Source organism: Myotis myotis, unplaced genomic scaffold (assembly GCF_014108235.1).
Source record: "Myotis myotis isolate mMyoMyo1 unplaced genomic scaffold, mMyoMyo1.p scaffold_m19_p_12, whole genome shotgun sequence".
NCBI lineage: Eukaryota > Metazoa > Chordata > Mammalia > Chiroptera > Vespertilionidae > Myotis > Myotis myotis.
The window spans coordinates 24,931,296-24,952,080 of NW_023416316.1; the positions used below are offsets into that span (position 1 = coordinate 24,931,296).

General features: G+C 46.4%; 1 protein-coding gene, 1 long non-coding RNA gene and 1 pseudogene across 4 annotated transcripts in view; 1 reads left to right on the forward strand and 2 right to left on the reverse strand.

Moving 5' to 3' along the window:
• GABBR2 (gamma-aminobutyric acid type B receptor subunit 2) overlaps positions 1–12,886 on the forward strand; it is a 312,749-nt gene extending 299,863 nt beyond the window's left edge. Inside the window, exons 15-19 of the mRNA XM_036330236.1 lie at positions 122–346; positions 2,229–2,411; positions 5,104–5,233; positions 7,612–7,729; positions 10,343–12,886. Coding sequence (XP_036186129.1) covers positions 122–346; positions 2,229–2,411; positions 5,104–5,233; positions 7,612–7,729; positions 10,343–10,508 — 822 coding nt within the window. The 3' untranslated portion in view covers positions 10,509–12,886. The remainder of the gene's footprint in view (positions 1–121; positions 347–2,228; positions 2,412–5,103; positions 5,234–7,611; positions 7,730–10,342) is intronic.
• The window catches only part of LOC118667268, a 40,221-nt gene extending 25,658 nt beyond the window's left edge, over positions 1–14,563 (reverse strand). The window contains exon 1 of one of the 3 annotated variants that reach the window (XR_004971205.1): positions 14,167–14,535. This is a non-coding gene — a long non-coding RNA (uncharacterized LOC118667268). Of the gene's footprint in view, positions 1–14,166 lie in introns of all 3 variants that reach the window. The other 2 variants (XR_004971206.1, XR_004971204.1) reach the window with 2 other exon arrangements.
• Positions 14,564–18,324: 3,761 nt separating this feature from the next.
• Positions 18,325–19,855, reverse strand: LOC118667269 (annotated as a pseudogene).
• Positions 19,856–20,785: the final 930 nt, after the last annotated feature.

Consider the following 20,785-nt stretch of genomic DNA (forward strand, 5'->3'; position numbering starts at 1 on the left):
CCAGCCTCCCGCCCCGCAACCCCCACTTCCCAAGTAGCCCTCTGTTCAGTTGCTTCTCAGAACAGAGAGTGTGTGCCACCACGTGGTAATGACCATCTTTCCTTTCTGTTCACCATTTCAGTTGTTCGGCTGCTTCTTAGCTTGGGAGACCCGCAACGTCAGCATTCCCGCGCTCAACGACAGCAAGTACATCGGGATGAGCGTCTACAATGTGGGGATCATGTGCATCATCGGGGCCGCCGTCTCCTTCCTGACCCGGGACCAGCCCAACGTGCAGTTCTGCATTGTGGCCCTGGTCATCATCTTCTGCAGCACCATCACCCTCTGCCTGGTGTTTGTGCCCAAGGTACGGGCAGTGCCCACAGCACACCCTCACCACCCTGGCCTCTGGCCTCTGGCCTCCAGCTCTGTCACAGGGGATTGCTGAGTTTCTTCCACTTCATAAGTTGTACACATTCTTTTTATGATGAACACAGCAGAAAGTTTGGAAAACGCAGAAGAGTAAAAGCCAGATTTTCAGAAACCAAACATAGTCCTACCACCCAGAAAAAAACGTTTTGTTTTGTTTTTTTACTGTTAATATTTTATGTGTTTCTTCCAGTGTTTTTAATAGTGAGGCAGTGGTGCTTTTTCAGATCTAGCTATAATTCTAGCACATATATTGCTTTGCAGTTTGCCTTTTTCACTTAATTTTTTGTGTTTTGTATTTCCCCACGTTTATAACCTCACTGAGGGAAAGTCCCACGTTTACTTGTCACTAGGTCTCTTATTGGTGCTCATTACAGTTGTTTCCGACTTTATTTATTATAAGCGACTTTTCCACATAACACATGTTCCTTATTTCCCATTATTCCCTTAAGATAGAGTGGCAGAAGTAGTATTAGTGGGTCACAAAGAAAAACCATTTCTAACAGCCACTTACATGTTTCATTCATCTGGAAAGCTGACCTGCAGGACCACCCTGAGAGGTGCTTTTCAAACATTATGCTGCCCAGCAGCAGGTAGGTGAGCCAGAGGCCTTGCCCTCCTGGGAGCCCCTGCAGTAGCAGATCTGCACAGAGGGAAGCCTGACCTCCGTGGGTCTCGGGAAACAGGGAGAGTGGGGAAGGAGTTGTTGGCCCAAGCAGGGGAGTGTCTGCCTAGGAGGAGATGAGGGAGAGATCACTCAGGGCCCCCCTTCCCCTAGAGGCTGCCCATGGCACCTGCATCCTCCTGGATGCCCAGTCAGTCCCCAAGCAGTGTCAGCTCTGCCCTAAGTGCCTCTGGCGAATACTCCTCCCTTCTCTAGTTGTCGACACCTGCCCAAGCTCCAGCTTCCTACACTCCGACGTTCTCTCTGTACTGCAAAAGATGCCAGATGATTCTGAGCCCCACTCTGGTCATGTCACTCTGCTCTGTCACCCTCAGTAGGTCCTCACTGCCCTCCTATCTCCAGGATCAAGTTTTTGACACTGGGCTGCCTTTCAGGACCCTGCAGTCTCCCCAGAAATCCCTATCCTCCATCCAAACAGCCCTTCTCCATAAGCGCCCTGAGCCCCAGTCTCCCTGGGCTGGCATATGCCGCTTCTTCCCCCTGGGATTCCCATATCCTCCCCAGCCTTCCCAGCCTTCCTCAGAGCTCAGCCCCTCGCCCCTGGCCCATGAGGCCCTGGTGGTCAGGGGTCGTGGCTCGCTCAGCCCCTGCTCTCCAGTCCTGAGCCCAGAGCCTGCCTTAAACCAGAGATGTTTCTCAACTAAATAAGTAAGATCAGGGTCAAGTGGCAACCTTTTCTCTTATATAAAAATGTCTTTGTCAGCAACAGAGCTAGTCACTAGTCTTCCCCCAACACTCACCAGTGGTTCTAACAAGAAGCCTGCACTCTCCTCCGTCCCACCATCTTTACAACTGTCACCTTCATGTTTATTCTCCACATGGCACAAGGCCCGAGGCAGAGTGAGGCTCAGCTGAGCCAGGCCTAAGGGGCCCTAGTGGACTCTGCAGGATAGTTGGGACGCAGGTGGAATCAGGGTCTGAAGACCAGACTTCTACTGACAAGGAACTTGACCGAGACTCAGCGAGGGGAAGGGGGCTGCCCAGGTCACGCACACGTGAACGGCAGAGACAGTCCTGAGCCCAGGGCTCTGGACTCACAGCATGTGCTTCCTATGGCCCCTGCTGCCTCCAGTGCAGGACCTGCGGGAAGGCTGGATGGAGGGTTCTCTTTTCAAACCCACCTATGTTCTTTCAGCTTATCACTCTGAGAACAAACCCAGATGCAGCAACTCAGAACAGACGCTTCCAATTCACTCAGAATCAGAAGAAAGAAGACTCTAAAACGTCCACCTCTGTCACCAGCGTGAACCAAGCAAGCACATCCCGCCTTGAGGGCCTGCAGTCCGAAAACCATCGCCTGCGAATGAAGATCACAGAGGTACCTCCCACAGCACTGCCAGCCAGGGCCCTGTCCTCCCTCAGGCGTCCCTGTGCCCCGATGCGGGGAACTGTGAGCTGCTGTTCCCATGTCTCCTCTAGGACACCCCTGCATCACAGCTGTGCAGCCCCAGCTGCCGTCGTGCCGGCTGCAGGCACCAAGGTGGACGTGAGCTAGACAGAGGCTGTTAGTCAGATCTGCAGGAGTGTATTCCCCGTTGGCCCAGGCCTGGGGTCCAGCGATGCCCTGATTCAATACATCCCCAGAAAGAACGGCGTTCTGAGAGATCTGTGAACTTCCCGATTGTAGCAGTGAGTTGGAAAAGCTCAGTGGTACACCTCCTGTGTGTCTCCTCTACTACTCACAAACACTTCACTTCTGACACTTCTGGTCACCAAATGTGTGGGGGCTTCTCCCCCACCAAGCAATTCTCTGCAACACCTGCCGGGTGACCTATGATTTAGCCCAGTTCTAACACTATCGGGGGACAGTGTCCGATCCCACGGGTTAAAGGCTCAGTCCCACAGCACTGCTCCCACCCCACTTCAGACGCCAATCACAAGTAGTAGGTCCCCAGGTTACCCTCTACTTCTGTCCTAAAAATTTAGCTACAAGTTTGGGGGTCCTACCATCCCCTCTTCAGGTTCAGATACTTTCCTAGAGCAGCTCACAGAACTCAGGGAAACACTCATGTTGACCAGTTTATTAAGGGGTATGATAAAGGGTTCAGAAGAACAGCCAGATGAAGGAATACATAGGGCAAGGTCTGGGAGGGACCCCAAGCACCTGTGCTCCTCCCACATGGAGTGGGGGCGCGTCATCTTCCGGTGTTGATGTGTTTGCCAGCCTGGAAGCTCTCCGAGCCCTGTACTGCTGGGGTAATTATGGAGGCTTCCTCACCCTGTCGGGAGAACAGGGTGGGGCTAAAAATTCCAAGCTTCTAATCATGGTTTGGTCTTGCCAATGACCAGCCCTCATCCAGGGGCCCACCCAGAGTTGCCTCATTAGAACAAAAACAGACTTCTCACACGGGAAATTATAAGGGTTTCAGGAGTCCTGTATCAGGAACCCAGGCAGCGGAGCACAAAATATATCTTCTGTTATTTCACAAGTAGCTTCCTAACTGTGTGCACGCCCCTCAACTGTTCACTCTCCACACTCACCTGTAATCACTTACATCTACGTGATGGACCACAAGAGAGAAGGAAGTAAAGAGAAACTTCCGGAGAGTGTGCTGCAGCAGACCTCACCTTTGTCCTGAAGGTCCTTCACTGGTTCTTGAGTATTTCAGAGGCCATAACCAGATTCTTTGGTGCCCAAGCCAAACTTCAAATGCTGGACTTCGTATACCAGGGAAGATAAACCAAATCAAATATTTGATTCTTTACACTTTCCTCTGCATTGTTGGAATTTCTTATGATGAACATGAATCATTTTTATAATGAGAATAAAATTTATCTTCATTTTGAAAAAGATTTTTAATTCAGACAAACAACCAGTCATATTTTTAGTGTAAGTATGTCCCACACAATATTTGGGATATACTTATTTTTGAAAATGATCCCTTATTATCTGAAATTCACATGTGAGTATTCTGTATTTCCAGTTGCTCACAGTCTCTGCCACAAGAGCCTCTGCACGGCGGTCTGGCATCTAGCGCTGGCTTTTACTGTGGGGCCGCCCTCCACTAGCCACGGGAGCAGAGTAGGACAGGTTTCTGTCCCTCGACTTCCACACTCCAGCAACGAAGAGTTTACTCACTTCAGGGAACCCAAAACCCAAGCCACTGTCAAATGCCCTAAGGTGTTGGGTTGTTTTTCCTGGACTTGAACTACAATCTGGTTTCCTGGTGCTTCCACCTTTGATCCTAGCCTTGCCATCTGAGTCACACAGAAAGAGGTATCTCTCACCTCCTGCACATGAAAACTTATTAAATAATTTATGGCTGTGCTCTTGACATCAGGACAGTACTTTACAGTTGACGTGGTCCCTCCCTTATGTTGTAATAGGGTGCCCCTACCCTCCCAACTACGGTCCACTCCCCAACACACACATTCCCCAGGGACTGGACTGCCTGGGGCTTGCATCTGATTCTCCACAACAGTGTGAAGCTAAGAGCTGGCCAGTCCTGCAGATCTGTTCCCCCGCACCAAGAACTCTGCTAGTATCAATAATAATAATTACAGTCATAATCTTACAGTGGCAGATTACTCTTATATGTGTTAAGCACTGAACTAAATTATTGTATTATCTCATTTAATCTTCTTAAGAACCCTGTAAGGTAGATACCATTATTACACCCATTGTACAGATGAAAGAACTAAAATCAGTCCTCACCAGCTAGCACACAGCCAGTGAGGAACAGCTCTGGGCTTGCCCCTAGGCTTGGCCAGCTTCAGAGCCTGCACTGGGATGTTCTCCCCTCCCTAGGCTGCTCCTTGAGGCACAAGGCTGCACTGAACACATCATTGCAAAGCCCAGGCCCCTCTCATCACAGCTCCTCCTGGAACAAGAGCTGGCAGGGCCGTCTGCATCTCTTCCCCAACATGCACCCGCCCCTCTGGCTCTCAGTGCCTCCCAAAACCAGCCCTGTGACCCTGTGAGCCGCTTCTTGGCTCTGGAGGCCTGGCTGCCAGGGCAGGGGCAGGGGCTGGGCTGGAGCTCTGACTCAGCTGGAGCCTTTGTCTTCTAGCTTGATAAAGACTTGGAAGAGGTCACCATGCAACTGCAGGACACGCCAGAAAAGACCACCTACATTAAACAGAACCATTACCAAGAGCTCAACGACATCCTCAACCTGGGGCACTTCTCCGAGAGCACAGGTAAAAGGAGGTGGAGTCCCTGCAATGAGGGGGCCTGGGTATCAAATACCAGCCATCAGCCTTCCGTTTTACAGATGAGGAAACCGAGGTCAGGGAGGGGCGGGCTGGTCTGAAATCACACAGGCAGAGCTGGAGCACCTGGAGCCCATATCTCTGGCCACAGTTCAGTGTCCATCTAGAGCCCCACTCTGCTGACCCTGAGGCTTCAGTTGCTTCTGTACACACATGGCCAGCATTCCGTGTTCTGATGGGGGCACATTGTTCTTAGCAAATAGATCACATGTACTCCTCCAAACGACATGTCTTAGTTTCCAATGCGCCACATCAATGTACAGGAAAGGAATCGTCAGTAGGATATGACATGACCCTCTCTCCCCACAACCACCTGGGAAATGAAAGCTGAAGTAACACAAGCCATTTTGGTTTCAGCAAAATTTTAGATTCCAGTGTAGGTAAGAGTGTGTGGAACTGAGAATTCTCCTGCAACGTTTTGGAAGCCAGTCTGGCACTCTCCAACTGTTAGATGTGAAACCTCTCAACCTAGCAATTCACTAGCGGGAGCCCGTCCTAGGAAATACTCCCACATAGGCAAAGATACAGACACACACTGTTCATCACGTTATTTTTAGGGGAGAAAAACTGGAATTAACATAAATGGTCATTATTTGGGGGAGTTTCGTTAATTATGGTACAATAAAACAAGGCACATAATACTGCTATTAAAAAGTGAGGTGGGCCCGGGTTGGTGCTCAGTGGTTAGAGCATCAGCCTGGGCACTGAAGGGTTGCGGGTTTGATTTCCAGTCAAGGGCATGTATTGGATTGCAGGTTCGATCCCTAGCCCCAATCAGAGTACATTAAGGAGGCAACCTATCGATGTATCTCTCTCACATCGATGTCTCTCCCCTGCTTCCCCTCCCTTCTACTTTCTCTTAAAAAAAAAAATCAATGAGGAAAAAAAATCCTTGGGTGAGTATTAACAAAAAAAAAAAAAATGATCTATTTGTGCAGATATGGCAAGATCTCCAAGTGAAAAGCAAGATGAAGACTAGCATTATGATATATATAAATTGCATGTGAGTGTAAGTGCATTTTTAAAATTATTTGGAAGAACAGACACCAAATAGTTAACAGTACCCACCTGTGTGGAAGGATGGGTGAGAAGGGAATCTTTTACAATTCATTTTATATACTTCTCTATTGTTTGCATTTTGTCGTTAGCATACATTCATTTTTATTATAAAATTAATTTTAAGTCAATGAAAAAATCTTGTTTCTTTTATTATTACATGAGTAATAAGTATTCTTATTATAAAATTAATATATAAAATTATAATTAATTTTATTATATATAATATAGTTAATATATTAGAAAAGCAATATTATAAATTTATTGTATATTGATTGTTTAAAATGTTTAAATGGAGGTAACAAGGAAATTGAAAGAATAAAAATTATTTCTCGTAAAAGATGGGCATTTCAAATTAGTAGGGGAATGAATTATTTAATAAATATCATTGGGATGAAAATAATGTTAGATCCTTACACTTTACACAAAAATCCAAGTGGATAAAATATTTAAATATAAAAGGTGAAACCATGAATATGCTAGAAGAAAGTATAGAAGAATTTATAATCTCAGAGGAAGGAAAGGCTTTTTAACTTTGATGCAAAACACAGAAACCACAAAAGAAAAGGTTGACAAATTCAACTACAAAAGAAAAAAATAATTTTAAGCCTCACCCAAGGATAAGTTTTTATTGATTTGAAAGAGAAAAACATTGATGTGAAAGAGAAACATCGATGGGTTGTCTCCTATTCATGCCCTGACCGCACTCTGACCTCAAACCTGCAACCTAGGTATGTGTCCTGACCGGGAATCAAACCCACAACCTTTTGGAGTACGGAATGAAGTTCCAACTGCCTGAGCCACCCGGCCAGGGCCAATAAGAACATTTTTTCACAGTGCAAAAGCCATCATAAGTAGTAAAATAATTAAACAACAAGTAAGCCAAAATATATTACAACTCAGGTAACAAGCTCATTTCCTTAGATATAAGGAGAAATTATATGTTGCCTACATTGGTTGACCTGATTTCACATCCCCACCCCCATTTTATTATTTTGTTCTTGGAGAAAAGGAGGGCAGGGGGCACACCATACACATCTCCAGCACGCCCTTCCGTCCCTGGGTGGAGGCTTCTCCGCGCCCAGCCTTGGTCCCAGGAGAGCTGCTGAAGAGACCATGGCTTGGAGAATGCAGAGGGATGCGGGACTCTTTTGCATCCTCACTCCTGGGGCAGCATCCTAAAAATACTGCACTGTCAATTTTTAAAAATCAAGTTAATATCGCGTGTTGTGACGTTGTTTTGCATTCAGATGGAGGAAAGGCCATTTTAAAAAATCACCTCGATCAAAATCCCCAGCTGCAATGGAACACAACAGAGCCGTCAAGAACATGCAAAGATCCTATAGAAGATATAAACTCCCCGGAACAGTAAGTACCTTCTCCTTGAGAATTGCTGTCAGAGTACGTGACACCTGCAGAACAGTTTACAGTTTACCATGCACCATGTCTTCATGCCCTTTATTTTAGTTGAACTCCATAGCAATCCCATGGTGCAAGTCAGATGACAGTGCTCATTGTACAGATGAGAAAACTAACATTGAAAAAAGAAGGTGACTCGTCAAAGCTCATCCAGTTGCTATGTGCAGGAGATGGGATTTGAACTTGGGTCTGTCTAATATCAAATCCCAGGTTCTCCACTGTAGCACATCGGCTTTATTGTGTATAAAACTTAATCTTGCTGAATGCGTTTATTTAACAATGATTTACTGAGACCTACTGTGTGTCAAACCCAGCAGTAAAGAAAACAGACAAAACCCCCCCCCTTCATGGGGCTACCAATCTATTTTTAAGACAATAACTTAATTAGAAAAGCAAAACCTAGTATGTTAAATGGTGGAGAAAAATAAAGCAGGGAAGGGGGTTAGAAGTATAGTTTTAAATAGGTTGGTCAGAGAAAACTCAATGAGAAGAAAACTTCTAAGCACAGACCTGGACATCTCAGTTCGCTTTGTTCCCAGTGGTAGTTTTTAGTTCTTCCCAGCTCACAACAGATTGGAAGCAGAGATTAGAAAGGTCAACCCTGCAAGTTGGCTCCTGGGAAGTGACAAGCAGTGAGAACCAGCAAAAACAGCTGAATCACCAACTGCCTTGCCGTTTGGGGCCATTCAGTGTTAGAGCTAATAGCCTCTCCACCCAATTAGCTCCAAGGCGCACTGGCTTACAGTCAGAACTCTTAGTGATGGTTACATGGCATGTGTCAGCGATTTACCTGTCAGTTCCCTACACTAGAATGTCAGCACCATGACAGTAAGATATGGGTCCTTCATATGTCCCTTGAACTAAACACAGGTTCAAGAGCTGAGTAGGTTCTTGGCAAGTGTCTGATGAATGAATGAAAATGTAAACATGATCCCACCAGACAGCAGAATTCTGTGGCTCTGACAACCAGACAGATGCCCACCTTGCCCAGTTAGATGGCACCCTTCCCCAGGTCAGAGTTGATTCTTCAGCTCCCTTGTTCTGGACTCTTTTCCAACACCATCTTGCCTTAAGGAATTGGTCATAGTTGATGTTACAGAGGTTCAAAATGAGATCTCTAACACCCTTATCTCGTGAGCACCTGCAAAGTATCTCTTGAGAGAAGCCCTTTTGGCCAACAGGTCCTTAAAAGGAGTGGGGGCAGCCAGCCCTGCATCTGTCCCCATCCGTCTCAGATCCCGACCAATGCCCTCCCTACGGTCCAGGCACAGCCTGTTGCGTTGAGGCAGCCACTGTGATTGGCCTCCTCCACAGAACTCTGTGGTTTAACAGAAGCAGAAGTCCCACCTTGTTTGTTTCTGCTTTGTTTCTGTGAGCAAGTTACATAAACTCATCTTTAAAACGGGAATACTGCTTTTGCCTTCTGGGTTTTTGTGGAGATCTGGATTTTCGTCCCACCTGCATGGCCAGGCGCTGGGGACACAGCAGGCCTAAGAATACAGGGAAGGCAGCTTCCCAGCTGCCATGGAGATGTACACAAAGCACAGCTGGGCAAAGCAGGGGCGGTGGCCTGCGCACATCCCCCAAAGCAGCTTTCCCAACAACTAAGGTGACTTCCTGACCTGCCCATCACGGTGAAGAATGATGAGAAGGTGAGCGTGGAGGTGTGGCAGTAGAAGGGAGTTGGAAGGCAGTTCCATTTCCAGTCTGCTCCTCCATCGGTCAAGCAAACCCTCCCCCAGCTCCGGCTCCGGTATTTCTGGCTGCATTTCAAAGTTTCCGAGGGCTCTGGGGGCTCAGAGGAGGAGTGGGCTCATTCTCTGGGGGAATTTGCACAAAGGTGACATTTGAACTGCATCTTAAAGGAAAAGAGCTCATCAGATGGGAAGTAGAACAAGGTTCTCCAGGCGGGGGAACAGCCTATGCAGAGGCGTGGAGAGTGGCCATGAGTAGTGTTTCAGGGGAAACTAGCTGGCGGAGGGTATAGCTTATGGAGAGAGGGAGTAGAAGATCCAGCTGGAGAACCTGGCAAGAGGCAGATCTTAGAGAGCCCTAAGTGTCCCATCTCAGTGTTGAAGAAATAATGCTAGTCACCGAAGACCAGGAAGGAACCTTCTGGAATTGGCCCAGCAAGAAGGGCTGAATTCCTGGACGAGGCAGGGAGGCAGAGCCAGTGGGGAAGGATGGGTCAGCTGAGAAGCCTTTCAGGGATGAAACCCAAAGCCACGTCCATGTGGAGGCCTGCAAGAGTAGACAGTGAGAGCTGTCTGTGTTTGCAGAAAGCCCTGTTGAAAGGGCAAAGCCTTATTCTTAGGAATCACCGGAAGCTCAAGGAGCACCCTCCTAGCTTACTGTCTCCCTGGTTATTGCCAGGGCGGTACAGGTAGGCCTGCATTAAATACCTGCTAGATGGATGGTTAGATGATCTTGAATTCAGAGAATTCAGAGAAAACTGTGCTACTCACCATCAGCCTCTTAGCTGAAGCGAGTCCAGGGACTTTCTGGTGAGCAGCCAGATAGCCTCCCTTAACACTCCTCCCTCTCTCTGTCTCCCTGCCACAGCATCCAGCGCCGGCTGTCCCTCCAGCTCCCCATCCTCCACCACGCCTACCTCCCGTCCATTGGAGGTGTGGACGCCAGCTGTGTCAGCCCCTGCGTCAGCCCCACCGCCAGCCCCCGCCACAGACATGTGCCACCCTCCTTCCGAGTTATGGTCTCGGGCCTGTGAGGGTGGTAGGCCTGGGGCTGGGCCTCCCCCATGACAGAACCACACAGAGCAGAGGCGTCTGCTACAGGAACACTGTCGGATCTGGCTGCGGAGAAGCTGGGCGCCATGCTGGCCTTGCGGGACTCTTGGATGGCACTCCGGTGGACAGGATGGGGCGCACTTGGCACCTGACCTCGCGCCTTATTTGTGAAGTTTTTATTCTTTCACAAAGAAGAGGAATGGAAATGACTTCTTCCTTAATGTCTGCAAAACAGGAGGAACTGAAATATTTGAAACTTTGAGAGAAAAAAACCTAGACAAGGAAAGAGTCACTAGAACTCCAGCTAGAAGTCGCTGCACAGCCTTGGGAAGAGGAAGGGCTGCTGGAGAAACGGCCTTCGCCTCTGCACACCCATTGCTGGCTGCAAACCCCAGGCCAGCCCTTCTCCCCTCTGGGGACAGAGGTGGGAAGGGCAGTCAGGCCCGCAGCTGCCAGTCCAGCCAACCAGCCTTCCTGGAGCAGGGAGCCCACAGGAAGGGCAGCCAGGCACAGCTCTGCAGCAGGTGGCCCAGGGCCGGGGTGCGGGAGCAGGCTGGCTCACAAGCCTCCTGGTGGGAACTTACTCTCTGATAAATGCCACACATTAACACAATAACACCCGTTCTGAACCGTGGGGATTTAGGGCACGTCACTGCAGACACGCTCTGCAGCATTCACCGACGGTCGGTCACGCACCCACCTCATTGGCCATGTCCTTGTGTTTGCATCAGGTGTTCCTGGTATTAAGGGGGGCCACCTGAGCTAATCATGGGCTGTCTGCTCCCAGCATACACAAAAAAGAAAGATTGTGCACTTTAACCTCTCTCATCAGGGCCCAAGGGCTTGCTGGGTTGTTGCTGTTATTGTTTTTTCCCACTGACTTTGTTTCTGACCAAAGTGAATCATGGGCATTCTTCTAGAAGACATCCCTGTACTCATAGGGGAAGGAGTTGCTAGCTGAGGGCTTCTCTCGGCTTCAGAAGGCATCCTTCAGTCCAGGCTGTGCCCATGGGGGGCACAGGGGTGATCAGTCAGCACACTGTCACTCTTTCCTTGTAGTTGAACCCCAAAGGGCACCTCCTGAGAGTAAGACACCCCTGGGTTCAAGTCTTTACTCCACTGCTGACTCCTTCCATGATCTTGGGCAGGTCACTAATGTCTCTCTGAGCCTCAGTCTCCCCTCTCTAACAAGTTGGGCTTGAAATAATACCCATCCCTGCCTATCTCACCTGATCTCATGCAGGAAAGCTTCATACCAAACAATGAAGCGACCTGATCCGCGAGGTATCAGGACGACCGTGACCTTTAGCCCTCACAACAGCCAGGGGAGTGGCCCACAGAAGCTCCCAACACAGCCCTCTACCAGGATCAGCTGGCTGAAGAGAGGCTCCCTATGACCTTTGTGACCTTCCTAGACAGGTTCATTCTTTGCTGAAGAAAGGCCTGAATGGCAACGTCCAGGACATCTGCACAACTGAGCAGTCGCTCACTCCCTAAAGAAACCTAATGGCAGCTTCCACAGGCAGGCAATAATCCCTTCCCAGACCACTGACGTCAGGAATATGCTGCTGTCACCACCAGGCTTTGACAAAAGGGCCCACGGGGATCTTACCATCACCAACATTTCAGAACACCCTATTTCACGTAGTGTAGCTTTCCTCTCCCCTCCCCCAAAGAGAGGTTATGGAGGTACTGTAGCTTTTAGGGGGAAAAAATGTTCACACATCACAGGTCAAGTTGAAGTCATTGTCTGTTTAGGCACTAAAAACCGGTGTTGTCACTCACTGTGTATTACAGTATTTACTTGCTTTCTTGATTTCACCAAAATCAGATTTAATTTAAAGGGTCACATTAATTTTTCAAAGAGAAAGAGATAATTCATTGTACATAATGTATACACACAAAAAAATACCTGTAGAAATATTATTCCAGCATAGCAGGGGAAAAAGAAACAAAAGTATTGGACAGTCGGAGGTGAGTGTGTGCGTCTGTAACCCATTGTGACTCCTGAACGTGCACAGTCTTCTAGGTTAACCCACAAAGTACATTCTCTGTCTTACTGATACTGTAGGTTCACCCATTTTTTAAAATTTCCCTGCAAATAACAAGACCCACAGAAGTGACTCTAGCTACTTAACGGTCTGTTCTTTTATACGCAGCAAACACACCGCACATTTCTGAAAAGGCTTCATTCAGCCTGAGGTGTTTTCCAATGATGTTAGTGCACAAACGCTTTCAATTAGACTGGAACTGCCAGAATCAAATGTACATGAGGAATTTCTCGTCCCCCTATTGCATGGTATCAATTTTTAATAAATTGTTGCAAATTTGTTTTTATGAATAAAAGGGAAAAAACTGTCGTCTGTAATGCCTACTCTCAAGCCCAAAATGCAGGTCATTTCAGGCCATATTCCTCTGCTCAGAAACTCAAGGGACAGTTCTGGGGTTGCCTGCTCAGCACTGTTCCTTCCGAAGCTGCCCGCCCTGCCTTCTGCTGACAGCGCAGCCCTGTTACCATTTGGCACAGCTTCTGGCCACAGGTGATGGATCTAAAGTGGGAACCGGACCTGACTGAGCTGGGCCAGTAAGTCCCTTCCCCAGGTCTCTTCCAGGTAAAGCAATGTAGTCAGCCACAGAACAGAAAAATGAAGCCGGTCAAGGACAGCTGTTCCTGAAGGCCAGCAGCACCCTGAGCCTTCCCTGCGGGGGGTGCAGGCCTTCCTTGGAATCTCCACTCCTCCAATAAATCACCCTTTTTGTCAGGGTTGGTTCAAGTTCAGATCTCATCACTTGGAACCAAAAGGTTCCTGGTTAATCCAGAAACCTTACTGTTCCCCCACCCCCAGCCCCGACTCCCCCTCCAGACCAAGACAGCCTGTGAGATTTGGCCCCTGCTCCTTTCCAGCCTCATTACCTGCCTCCTCTAATCGGACAATGGCATGCCTCTTAGGTAGGAAACTGTTAGGGAAAATATCTTGACTCACCATGGGGGCAGGGGAGAAAGATTCTGGAAACAAGGCTAAAGAGAGACAGGGCAACCGTTGGTTAGAAAGGACTAGAAATTGGGGAGGGGAAGGAGAGAGAAAGGTGAGAGAGGATGGAAGCCAAGTTCAAGTAACATGGCAAAGTGGCCAAAAGATCTTTAAGAACAGATGTCAAACATTTGATTTTAAGTCATTTGTGTTGCTATGAAGTAAACCCTCTCCTTCACTTCACCCCCTCCTGCAGAATGTCCCTAAAAACCTTCAGTACCCTTACTATACAAGCAAAAGTCTTGTGGATTTGGGTGGAAATGAAAGAAAGAGACAAATACTTTTTGGATTTAGGTGGAGGCCAAAGTGGGGACAGAAGAAGTAAACCACACGGTGCAGAGGGAAAATACGCTCCCTGCACAAGCAGGAACTTGGAGCCCCAGGTGGTCACCAACTCCCAGAAAATCACAGGAGCGTCGGAAAGGCACAGGAATGGGAAGTGTGGGTTATCCCCTCTAGATCTCACTGGCCATCATCACCCTTGCTGACATCTAGGTTATCTAAGTAACAGGAAACATTTTCTCCTGTAGAGCCATATATCTCAAAGGTCCTGAAGGCAAAGGTAGAAATCCTAGAAAGCAAGACCAGTAACACCATGCTCACCTACCTCACAAAATAAATTCCATGCTCACAGCTTTGGAATGGAGTGAAATTGGAGAAGCTGCCCGCCTGCGGAGCTATTAGCTTGGCTGTCTTTGCTCTCAAGGTCATGGCTGCCCTCTTGCTCGGGTCCACCAGCCTGTTACTGGAGAGTTCTGGCACATGGGGAGTTAGGGCTCTGAGCCAAGAGGAAACACATTTGCTTTTTCTCTGTCTGAATCCCAATGGAACAGACCCAGGGCAGTATTTTTCAAACTTGGAAATTATAGAGACACCTTTTAAGACATGGTGTTGACTTTGATTGTTTTTATAAAGCAAATTACCTAAATATGTTCAAACTAGATATAAACACATGCTTACATCCTTCATGTAAAAGCCAAATAAATTTATAAATTAAATGCAAACAAAATGACAAAACCAATAGAAAACATATTAACAACACTGATTTAATGAGACAAATGAGCTTTTGCTGAAAAATAAATTGCAGCTCACTGTGCGAGCGTAGCACCAACTGCTCCCAGGCACATTCCTTTGAATTCGCCTGCCTGGTGTGATGACTCAATTATCACACTGCTTTTCCTTACTTAAACTACTGTGACAGCTTCATTTATTCAGCAGGACATGATGTCACTTGGCCCTCACTCAGCTCTAACACATCACTTCTCTATTCAATCCACCTTTGCTTTTTTCTCAGGAGCCTTTGACAGTCACGGGGCCCCCCCAGATAACACACACAAATCAAACGTTGATTGAGTGCTGATGCTCATTAAACGCTAGGCTTAGTGCTTTGCAGGCATAATCTCATTTAGATCTCACAGGGACTCTAGAGCAGGAACAATTATTGCTGCCCTTTTGCAACTAGACACTGGCACCGAAGATGAGTGCCATCCTGGGTCACGCAGCTGGAATGATAGAGAAGGAATCTAGAGCACACCCTCTTACCACTTCCTTAAACTGCCTCATCAGAAGCAGCTGGATTCAGATCACCCAGAATATGCCAATTCAATTCATTTTAGGTTACCTTAAAATTAAAACACAATTTTTTAATGTATACATTTGCACACCTCTGAGATTCATCAAGTGATGAGATTTGAACTTGAATAGACAGAGGCTATAAGCCCAGTCTGGGCACCTCTGGCCCAGGCAACGTGAGAGGGGGAAACCCTTACTGCGCTGAGGCCCAGGCAAGCCAACAACATGGAAGAAGCAGAAACAAAGCTCTCCCAAGTTGCTCATCGCCCATATCCCCCCTGACCACTGCATCTGGAGCATGCAAGCCTCCAAGATCTGACAGAAGGATTCTGCCAGCATCCAAAGGCAAGATAGAAGATGCTCACCCTTCTGGGGGAAATGCCAGCCCTGGGTATGATAGTCACTGCTTAGAAATGACCAGGCTGGCAAATGCTATCAACATAGGTCAGAAAAAAAGTATGATGTAGTATATTCACAGAGTGGAATATTATACAGCAGTGAGAATGGAAAAAACTACAACTACATGTGACGATATTAATGAATCTAAAAAACATGTAGAGTGAAAGAAGCCAGACATAAAAGAGGGTGTATTGTAAGATTCCTTAATAAGTTTAAAAAGAAGCAAAACTAATTTTTAGACATCAGAACAGTGGTTACCCTGGGTGGGGAAGGTGGTGTGAGGAGGGCTTCTGGGTGCTAGTAATGTTCTGGCTCTTGATCTGAGCAGTGTTTACAGGCCTGTGTTCACTACATAAAAATTCTTAGAGACCTAGCCTTTTTGGCTCAGTGGCTAGAGCATCAGCCTGTGGACCAAAGGGTCCCGGGTTCAATTCTGGTCCAGAGCATATCTTGGTTGCAGGCTATTCCCTGGCCCAGTTCCTGGTCTGGGCTCATGCAGGAGGCAACCAGTTGATGGGTTTCTCTCACATTGATGTTTCTCTCTGTCTTTCCCTCTCTCTTCCACTCTCCCTAAATATCATGGAAAATTATCCTTGGGTGAGGATTAACAACAGAAAAAAAATTTCTTTGAGCTGTACACTTAGGATGTGTGATTATATGTGCATAGTAACACACATACATATCACACACATATGTATATTTTATATATTATCCTAGTGGCCCGGTGCACAGATTCGTGCACATTGAAAGGAAATTAATTAGAAAGTGGCCAGTGGGATGGGACTGGGTGAGACAGGGCCGGACATGCCCTAGAGCCAACCTCCTGCAGTCCCTCCCCGGCCAGCTGCACCTGGGGCAGCGCTGTGGCTCGAAAGGCATCTGCGGTCACTGCAGCTCAGCAGTAAACCAGATTCGGAGTCAACAGGGCCCCATCAACAACATAACCCATGACCGAAGGTGGAATCACACAGCCAAGGAATTGGGCTCACTCCTCTCTGGTACTGGGGTGTGTCACCCGAGAACCACCGCCACCAAGTCACCGCAGCTCGGCAGCTCCTGCATTGAGCATCTGCCCTCTGGTGGTCAGTGCGCGTCATACCTACCAAACGGTCGGATGGTGGCACGGTCACTTAGCCTTTTACATATAGATATACACATAAAAATATAAATATGTATATGTTACATATACATATTTCTATAAAAATCGTATACTAGTATGTATATAAAGAAATCACACATCATTTATTATATACTTCAATAAAATATGCCTTTTCCTGGACAGTAAAAAAACATCCATTAGAGTCTATGAAGATTCTGCAGCATAAAGACAAACAGCATACAACAAGCTGAGAGTGAACATACTTTGGGAAAAGGTTTTCTGCAGGAAACAGAAGTAAATGCCAAATATCATCTGCATCTGCTCTAGTCTCGAGAAAAATTAGTAAAACCTCATTTCCATGAGACAAGAGATTTTATAAATTGATGAGACAATGGGCTGAAAAGAAAAAAAGAAAAGGTGGGGAAGGAAGGAGGGAGGAGAGATGGAGGGAAAATTCTAGGATGGAGGTAGTGTCAAATTTAACCCCTTCCCTCTCCCAGTTTCTTGCTGCAAATAACCTCTCCACCTCAATAGAGGAGAATCCTCATACCATCTTCCCCACTACCCATCCCCACCAAGGGTAACCACATGCCAAGCATGTGTTATAGTGTTTATAGAATCTTGAATAAAAATAAGAGAGTTTAGAAAATGATCTGGTACAAACGAATGTTGGTCCCTACCAGCTCAAAGACCCTAGGATTCCTAGAACTCATGCTAATCCTAGTAGCTAACACTTGCCAAATGCTTTCTATGGGCCAGACACTGTGTAAGCACTTTATGTGGTTTACCTCACATAATCATGTAATAACACTATGCGGTAGGTGCTATAATTATCCTGCTATACAAATGAAGAAACTCAGGCAGAGAGGCTAAGTAACTATGTCCAAGGTCAGACATCTGTGATTATAGAGCCAGAATTCAAATACAGAATGTCTAACTCTGGAACAGTAGAAAAGAAGTGATGAAGGTACCACCAAGATTTGATATTTAATTTCCCATGAGAATTTTCTCTCCCCACCCATTAAATGATGCTCCTGTATTTCTTACCAAGCATACCAAGAACATAAAACACACAAGTCTAGTGTTTTTTTTTTATTTCTCTGGCTTATAAATTTGTGAAAATTAAACTAAAATATTCTCTCATGTTATTTGATTCTTTAAAATAAAATAAATTTAAAAGCAAGTTTCTCTGGAACCAACGTTCCTTTTGTATAATCTGGTTTACATTCAGAATTTGAAATGGGATATAAAATAGAACATGTTCAATGTATGCACTGTCAGGTCATTTCTTTCAAAATTCTATAACTAAGTGCTGTAAAACATGTGCTTGATGTGTAGAACTGAATTTCCATGAGGCTCAGTCATATAAAATTGGACTGATGGAGTAGACATTTGTTACAATGATCCTGCCAAGTAGCTAGGGAGCCAATTTTGACCTTGAATGTCATGTTAAATGTTGTTTATCTGTTTTTAATATTTTATAGGAAAACTGCCAATGAGAACCTTGTTTGCAAATGACTTGTAGGTTTAAATGAACCTAATTCCTTTAAACATTATCTATTTGAAAATAATGTGCCAAATAAACATGAATCCTTGGGTTTTATCAATTGAAAACGATATTACTCAAAAATAGGTGTGTTAGGAAGTATATCATGATGTTTTGTTCACCAGAAAGCCTAACTTTTTTTTTTTTTACTTCTGTGGTTTATTTTTATTTTCTTTCCTGTCTCCCCCAGCCCTCAGAAATGCCACCATATAGAGCCCAGTAGCAGTTAGCTCAGGCTCCAATCTTCCCCTTGGGTAAGAAAGGGTGGAGAGAAGGGAGTCACTCCTGAGTCTCCATGCTTTCCTCCTCCTCTCCTTGAGGTGGTTCTTCTGTATTCTCCTCCTCTTCCTCCCCTTCCTTCTTCTCTGGTGGCTTCTCATAAGCCTTTTCTGAAGGTGTCACTATCACTCCATCCCAGGTAGATATTTCAGAAGCAAGATAGCTGGCATTACTCTCCTGGCCAAGGATCTTCCTAAAGCCACCGTGTGAGAGGATTCGGACCAGAGTCTGAGCTGTGTAGCAGACCATGTCCTGCTGTTCCAAAGTCATGACCGTGTGTACTCCGAAGTTGCCACTCTCACAGGGGTCTGTGATACCCATTGACCCTGGCAAGAACAGTCCTGCAGCCAGAATCTGCAAGCAACGCCTGCATGCCACACTGAGCGCCAAAGGCTGTCTGGTGGGGTTGTTCATCAAAACATAGTGCCCGAGTAGGTCAAGGATCCAGGTGTGAGGGGCTCAAAGCCAGGAAAACGAATCCTCAGGTCCTTCAGAAGTCTGATGAGAACTTTAACTGTGGACTGAGAAGCATTTTCTTCAAACCAGTGGGCATGGCGGATGGCTGCTAAGGCACTCTGCAACACCTTGATGTCCAAATGGAGTTCTGGATCCAGTTTTCAGAGATTGGGTGGCACTGTTGTAATGAGAATCTTCACTGTAGCATCAGAAGAACTGATCTCAAAGCCAGTTTCATTGGTCAGCATGGTCAAAACTTTAGCCAAAACCGGTTTGGCTCAGTGGATAGAGCGTCGGCCTGCGGACTGAAAGGTCCCAGGTTCGATTCCGGTCAAGGGCATGTACCTGGGTTGCGGGCACATCCCCAGTAGGAGATGTGCTGAAGGCGGCTGATCGATGTTTCTCTCTCATCGATGTTTCTAACTCTCTATCTCTCTCCCTTCCTCTCTGTAAAAAATCAATAAAATATATTTAAAAAAAAAAAACTTCAGAAAGATCCTGTGCTCTTAGGCTTTCCACGACTTTGTTCTCTAGGGCAGCAACGGCTTCCAACGTTGGCAAAATCTTTAGGATTACCACCAGGTCAGCCACATTATGTCCTGTAGTCATTGTTCCCTTTTTATATGATCCAACCTGTCGCACTTCTTCAATATGCACTTCGAATGTCCCTGGAGCCACAATCAAACTGTCAATCACATTGCTTATTTTTGTCACCAGAGAAAGGATAGCGGCCTGTTCAGCAGAATTAGGAGCAAGGTCCTGATTTCTTTTCAGCAATGCCTCCCTGAAGGAAGATTCATCAGGTGCTGGCTTAACCCGAGGGAAGGCCATTTCACACAAATAGAAATCAAATGGGATGTGGGGCACAAAGGACTTGAACCCTCCTCCCGGGCCTCCCCGGGAACCAAAGCGCCCGCCACGACCTCAGCCTCTGTTGCCCCTCATGGCGCCCTAGATCCTGAACCAAGCCTTGTTGGGGTCCAACCCCAACAGGTCCAGGGGTTCCCAAAGGTGTGGACGGAGGCAGTGTTCAGTTGATCAGCAGCCTAGCCAGGTTCTGTAGCCAGGATCTCCAGCCAGGTTCTGTGTGTTATTGTCTTATTACACCTGTATTTATACCAGTTGATTTTAATCCTATCAATCTCTATTCCAAAGGTTAGGGCGTTTCTTATCTCCATTCCAGGGAGTAAAGATTATGTAGCTTAAGCATGATTGTTCGTAAAGTGATTAACTACCACCTGGCACTTAGTTAAGGGGTTTTATTCCCTCCCTAACTTCAGGGAAAAATTCCCTACCTGGGGAAACAACCTTTCTCAGAGAGGTAACCTTGGTTAAAACACATAGCGCCAAGAAGGGGAGCAAACATATTAAGAACAGTATGCCATATACGCCAGGTCCCTTGAAACATGCTGTGCAGATGTTTCTTCCCTGCAGCGACTGTGTCAAGCAGCAAGGATGGACCGGCTTCCGGCAAATCCTAACATTTTAAAACATATTTTCAATAAGACTGTACTCTTTCCTTCACAAGAGAATTAAAACTATCCCATAGTAAGAGAAGAAAAACTTCAACATGGAAAAACACCTCCAAATAACTTAAAATATAATGTTCGTTAGAGCACGTAACAAACCCTTATTTACATGAAGAACATGAAGAAACACAGGATTTTGTTGATAATCTGTTTTTCTTGCCTTCACTAAATAAGTGGGTTGAAGGAATATGTAAGATATGTTGTTTTTAAAGATGTCAGATTATTAACCTGCCTGTTTGGGTTCTGCTGTGGGAGGGTTATTCCTGAGTGCCTCTTTTAAGCCCTTTGACAAAAAAGCTTGGGAACACCTAATGGGGACAAGGGCAGTACACCACAACGGCCACTA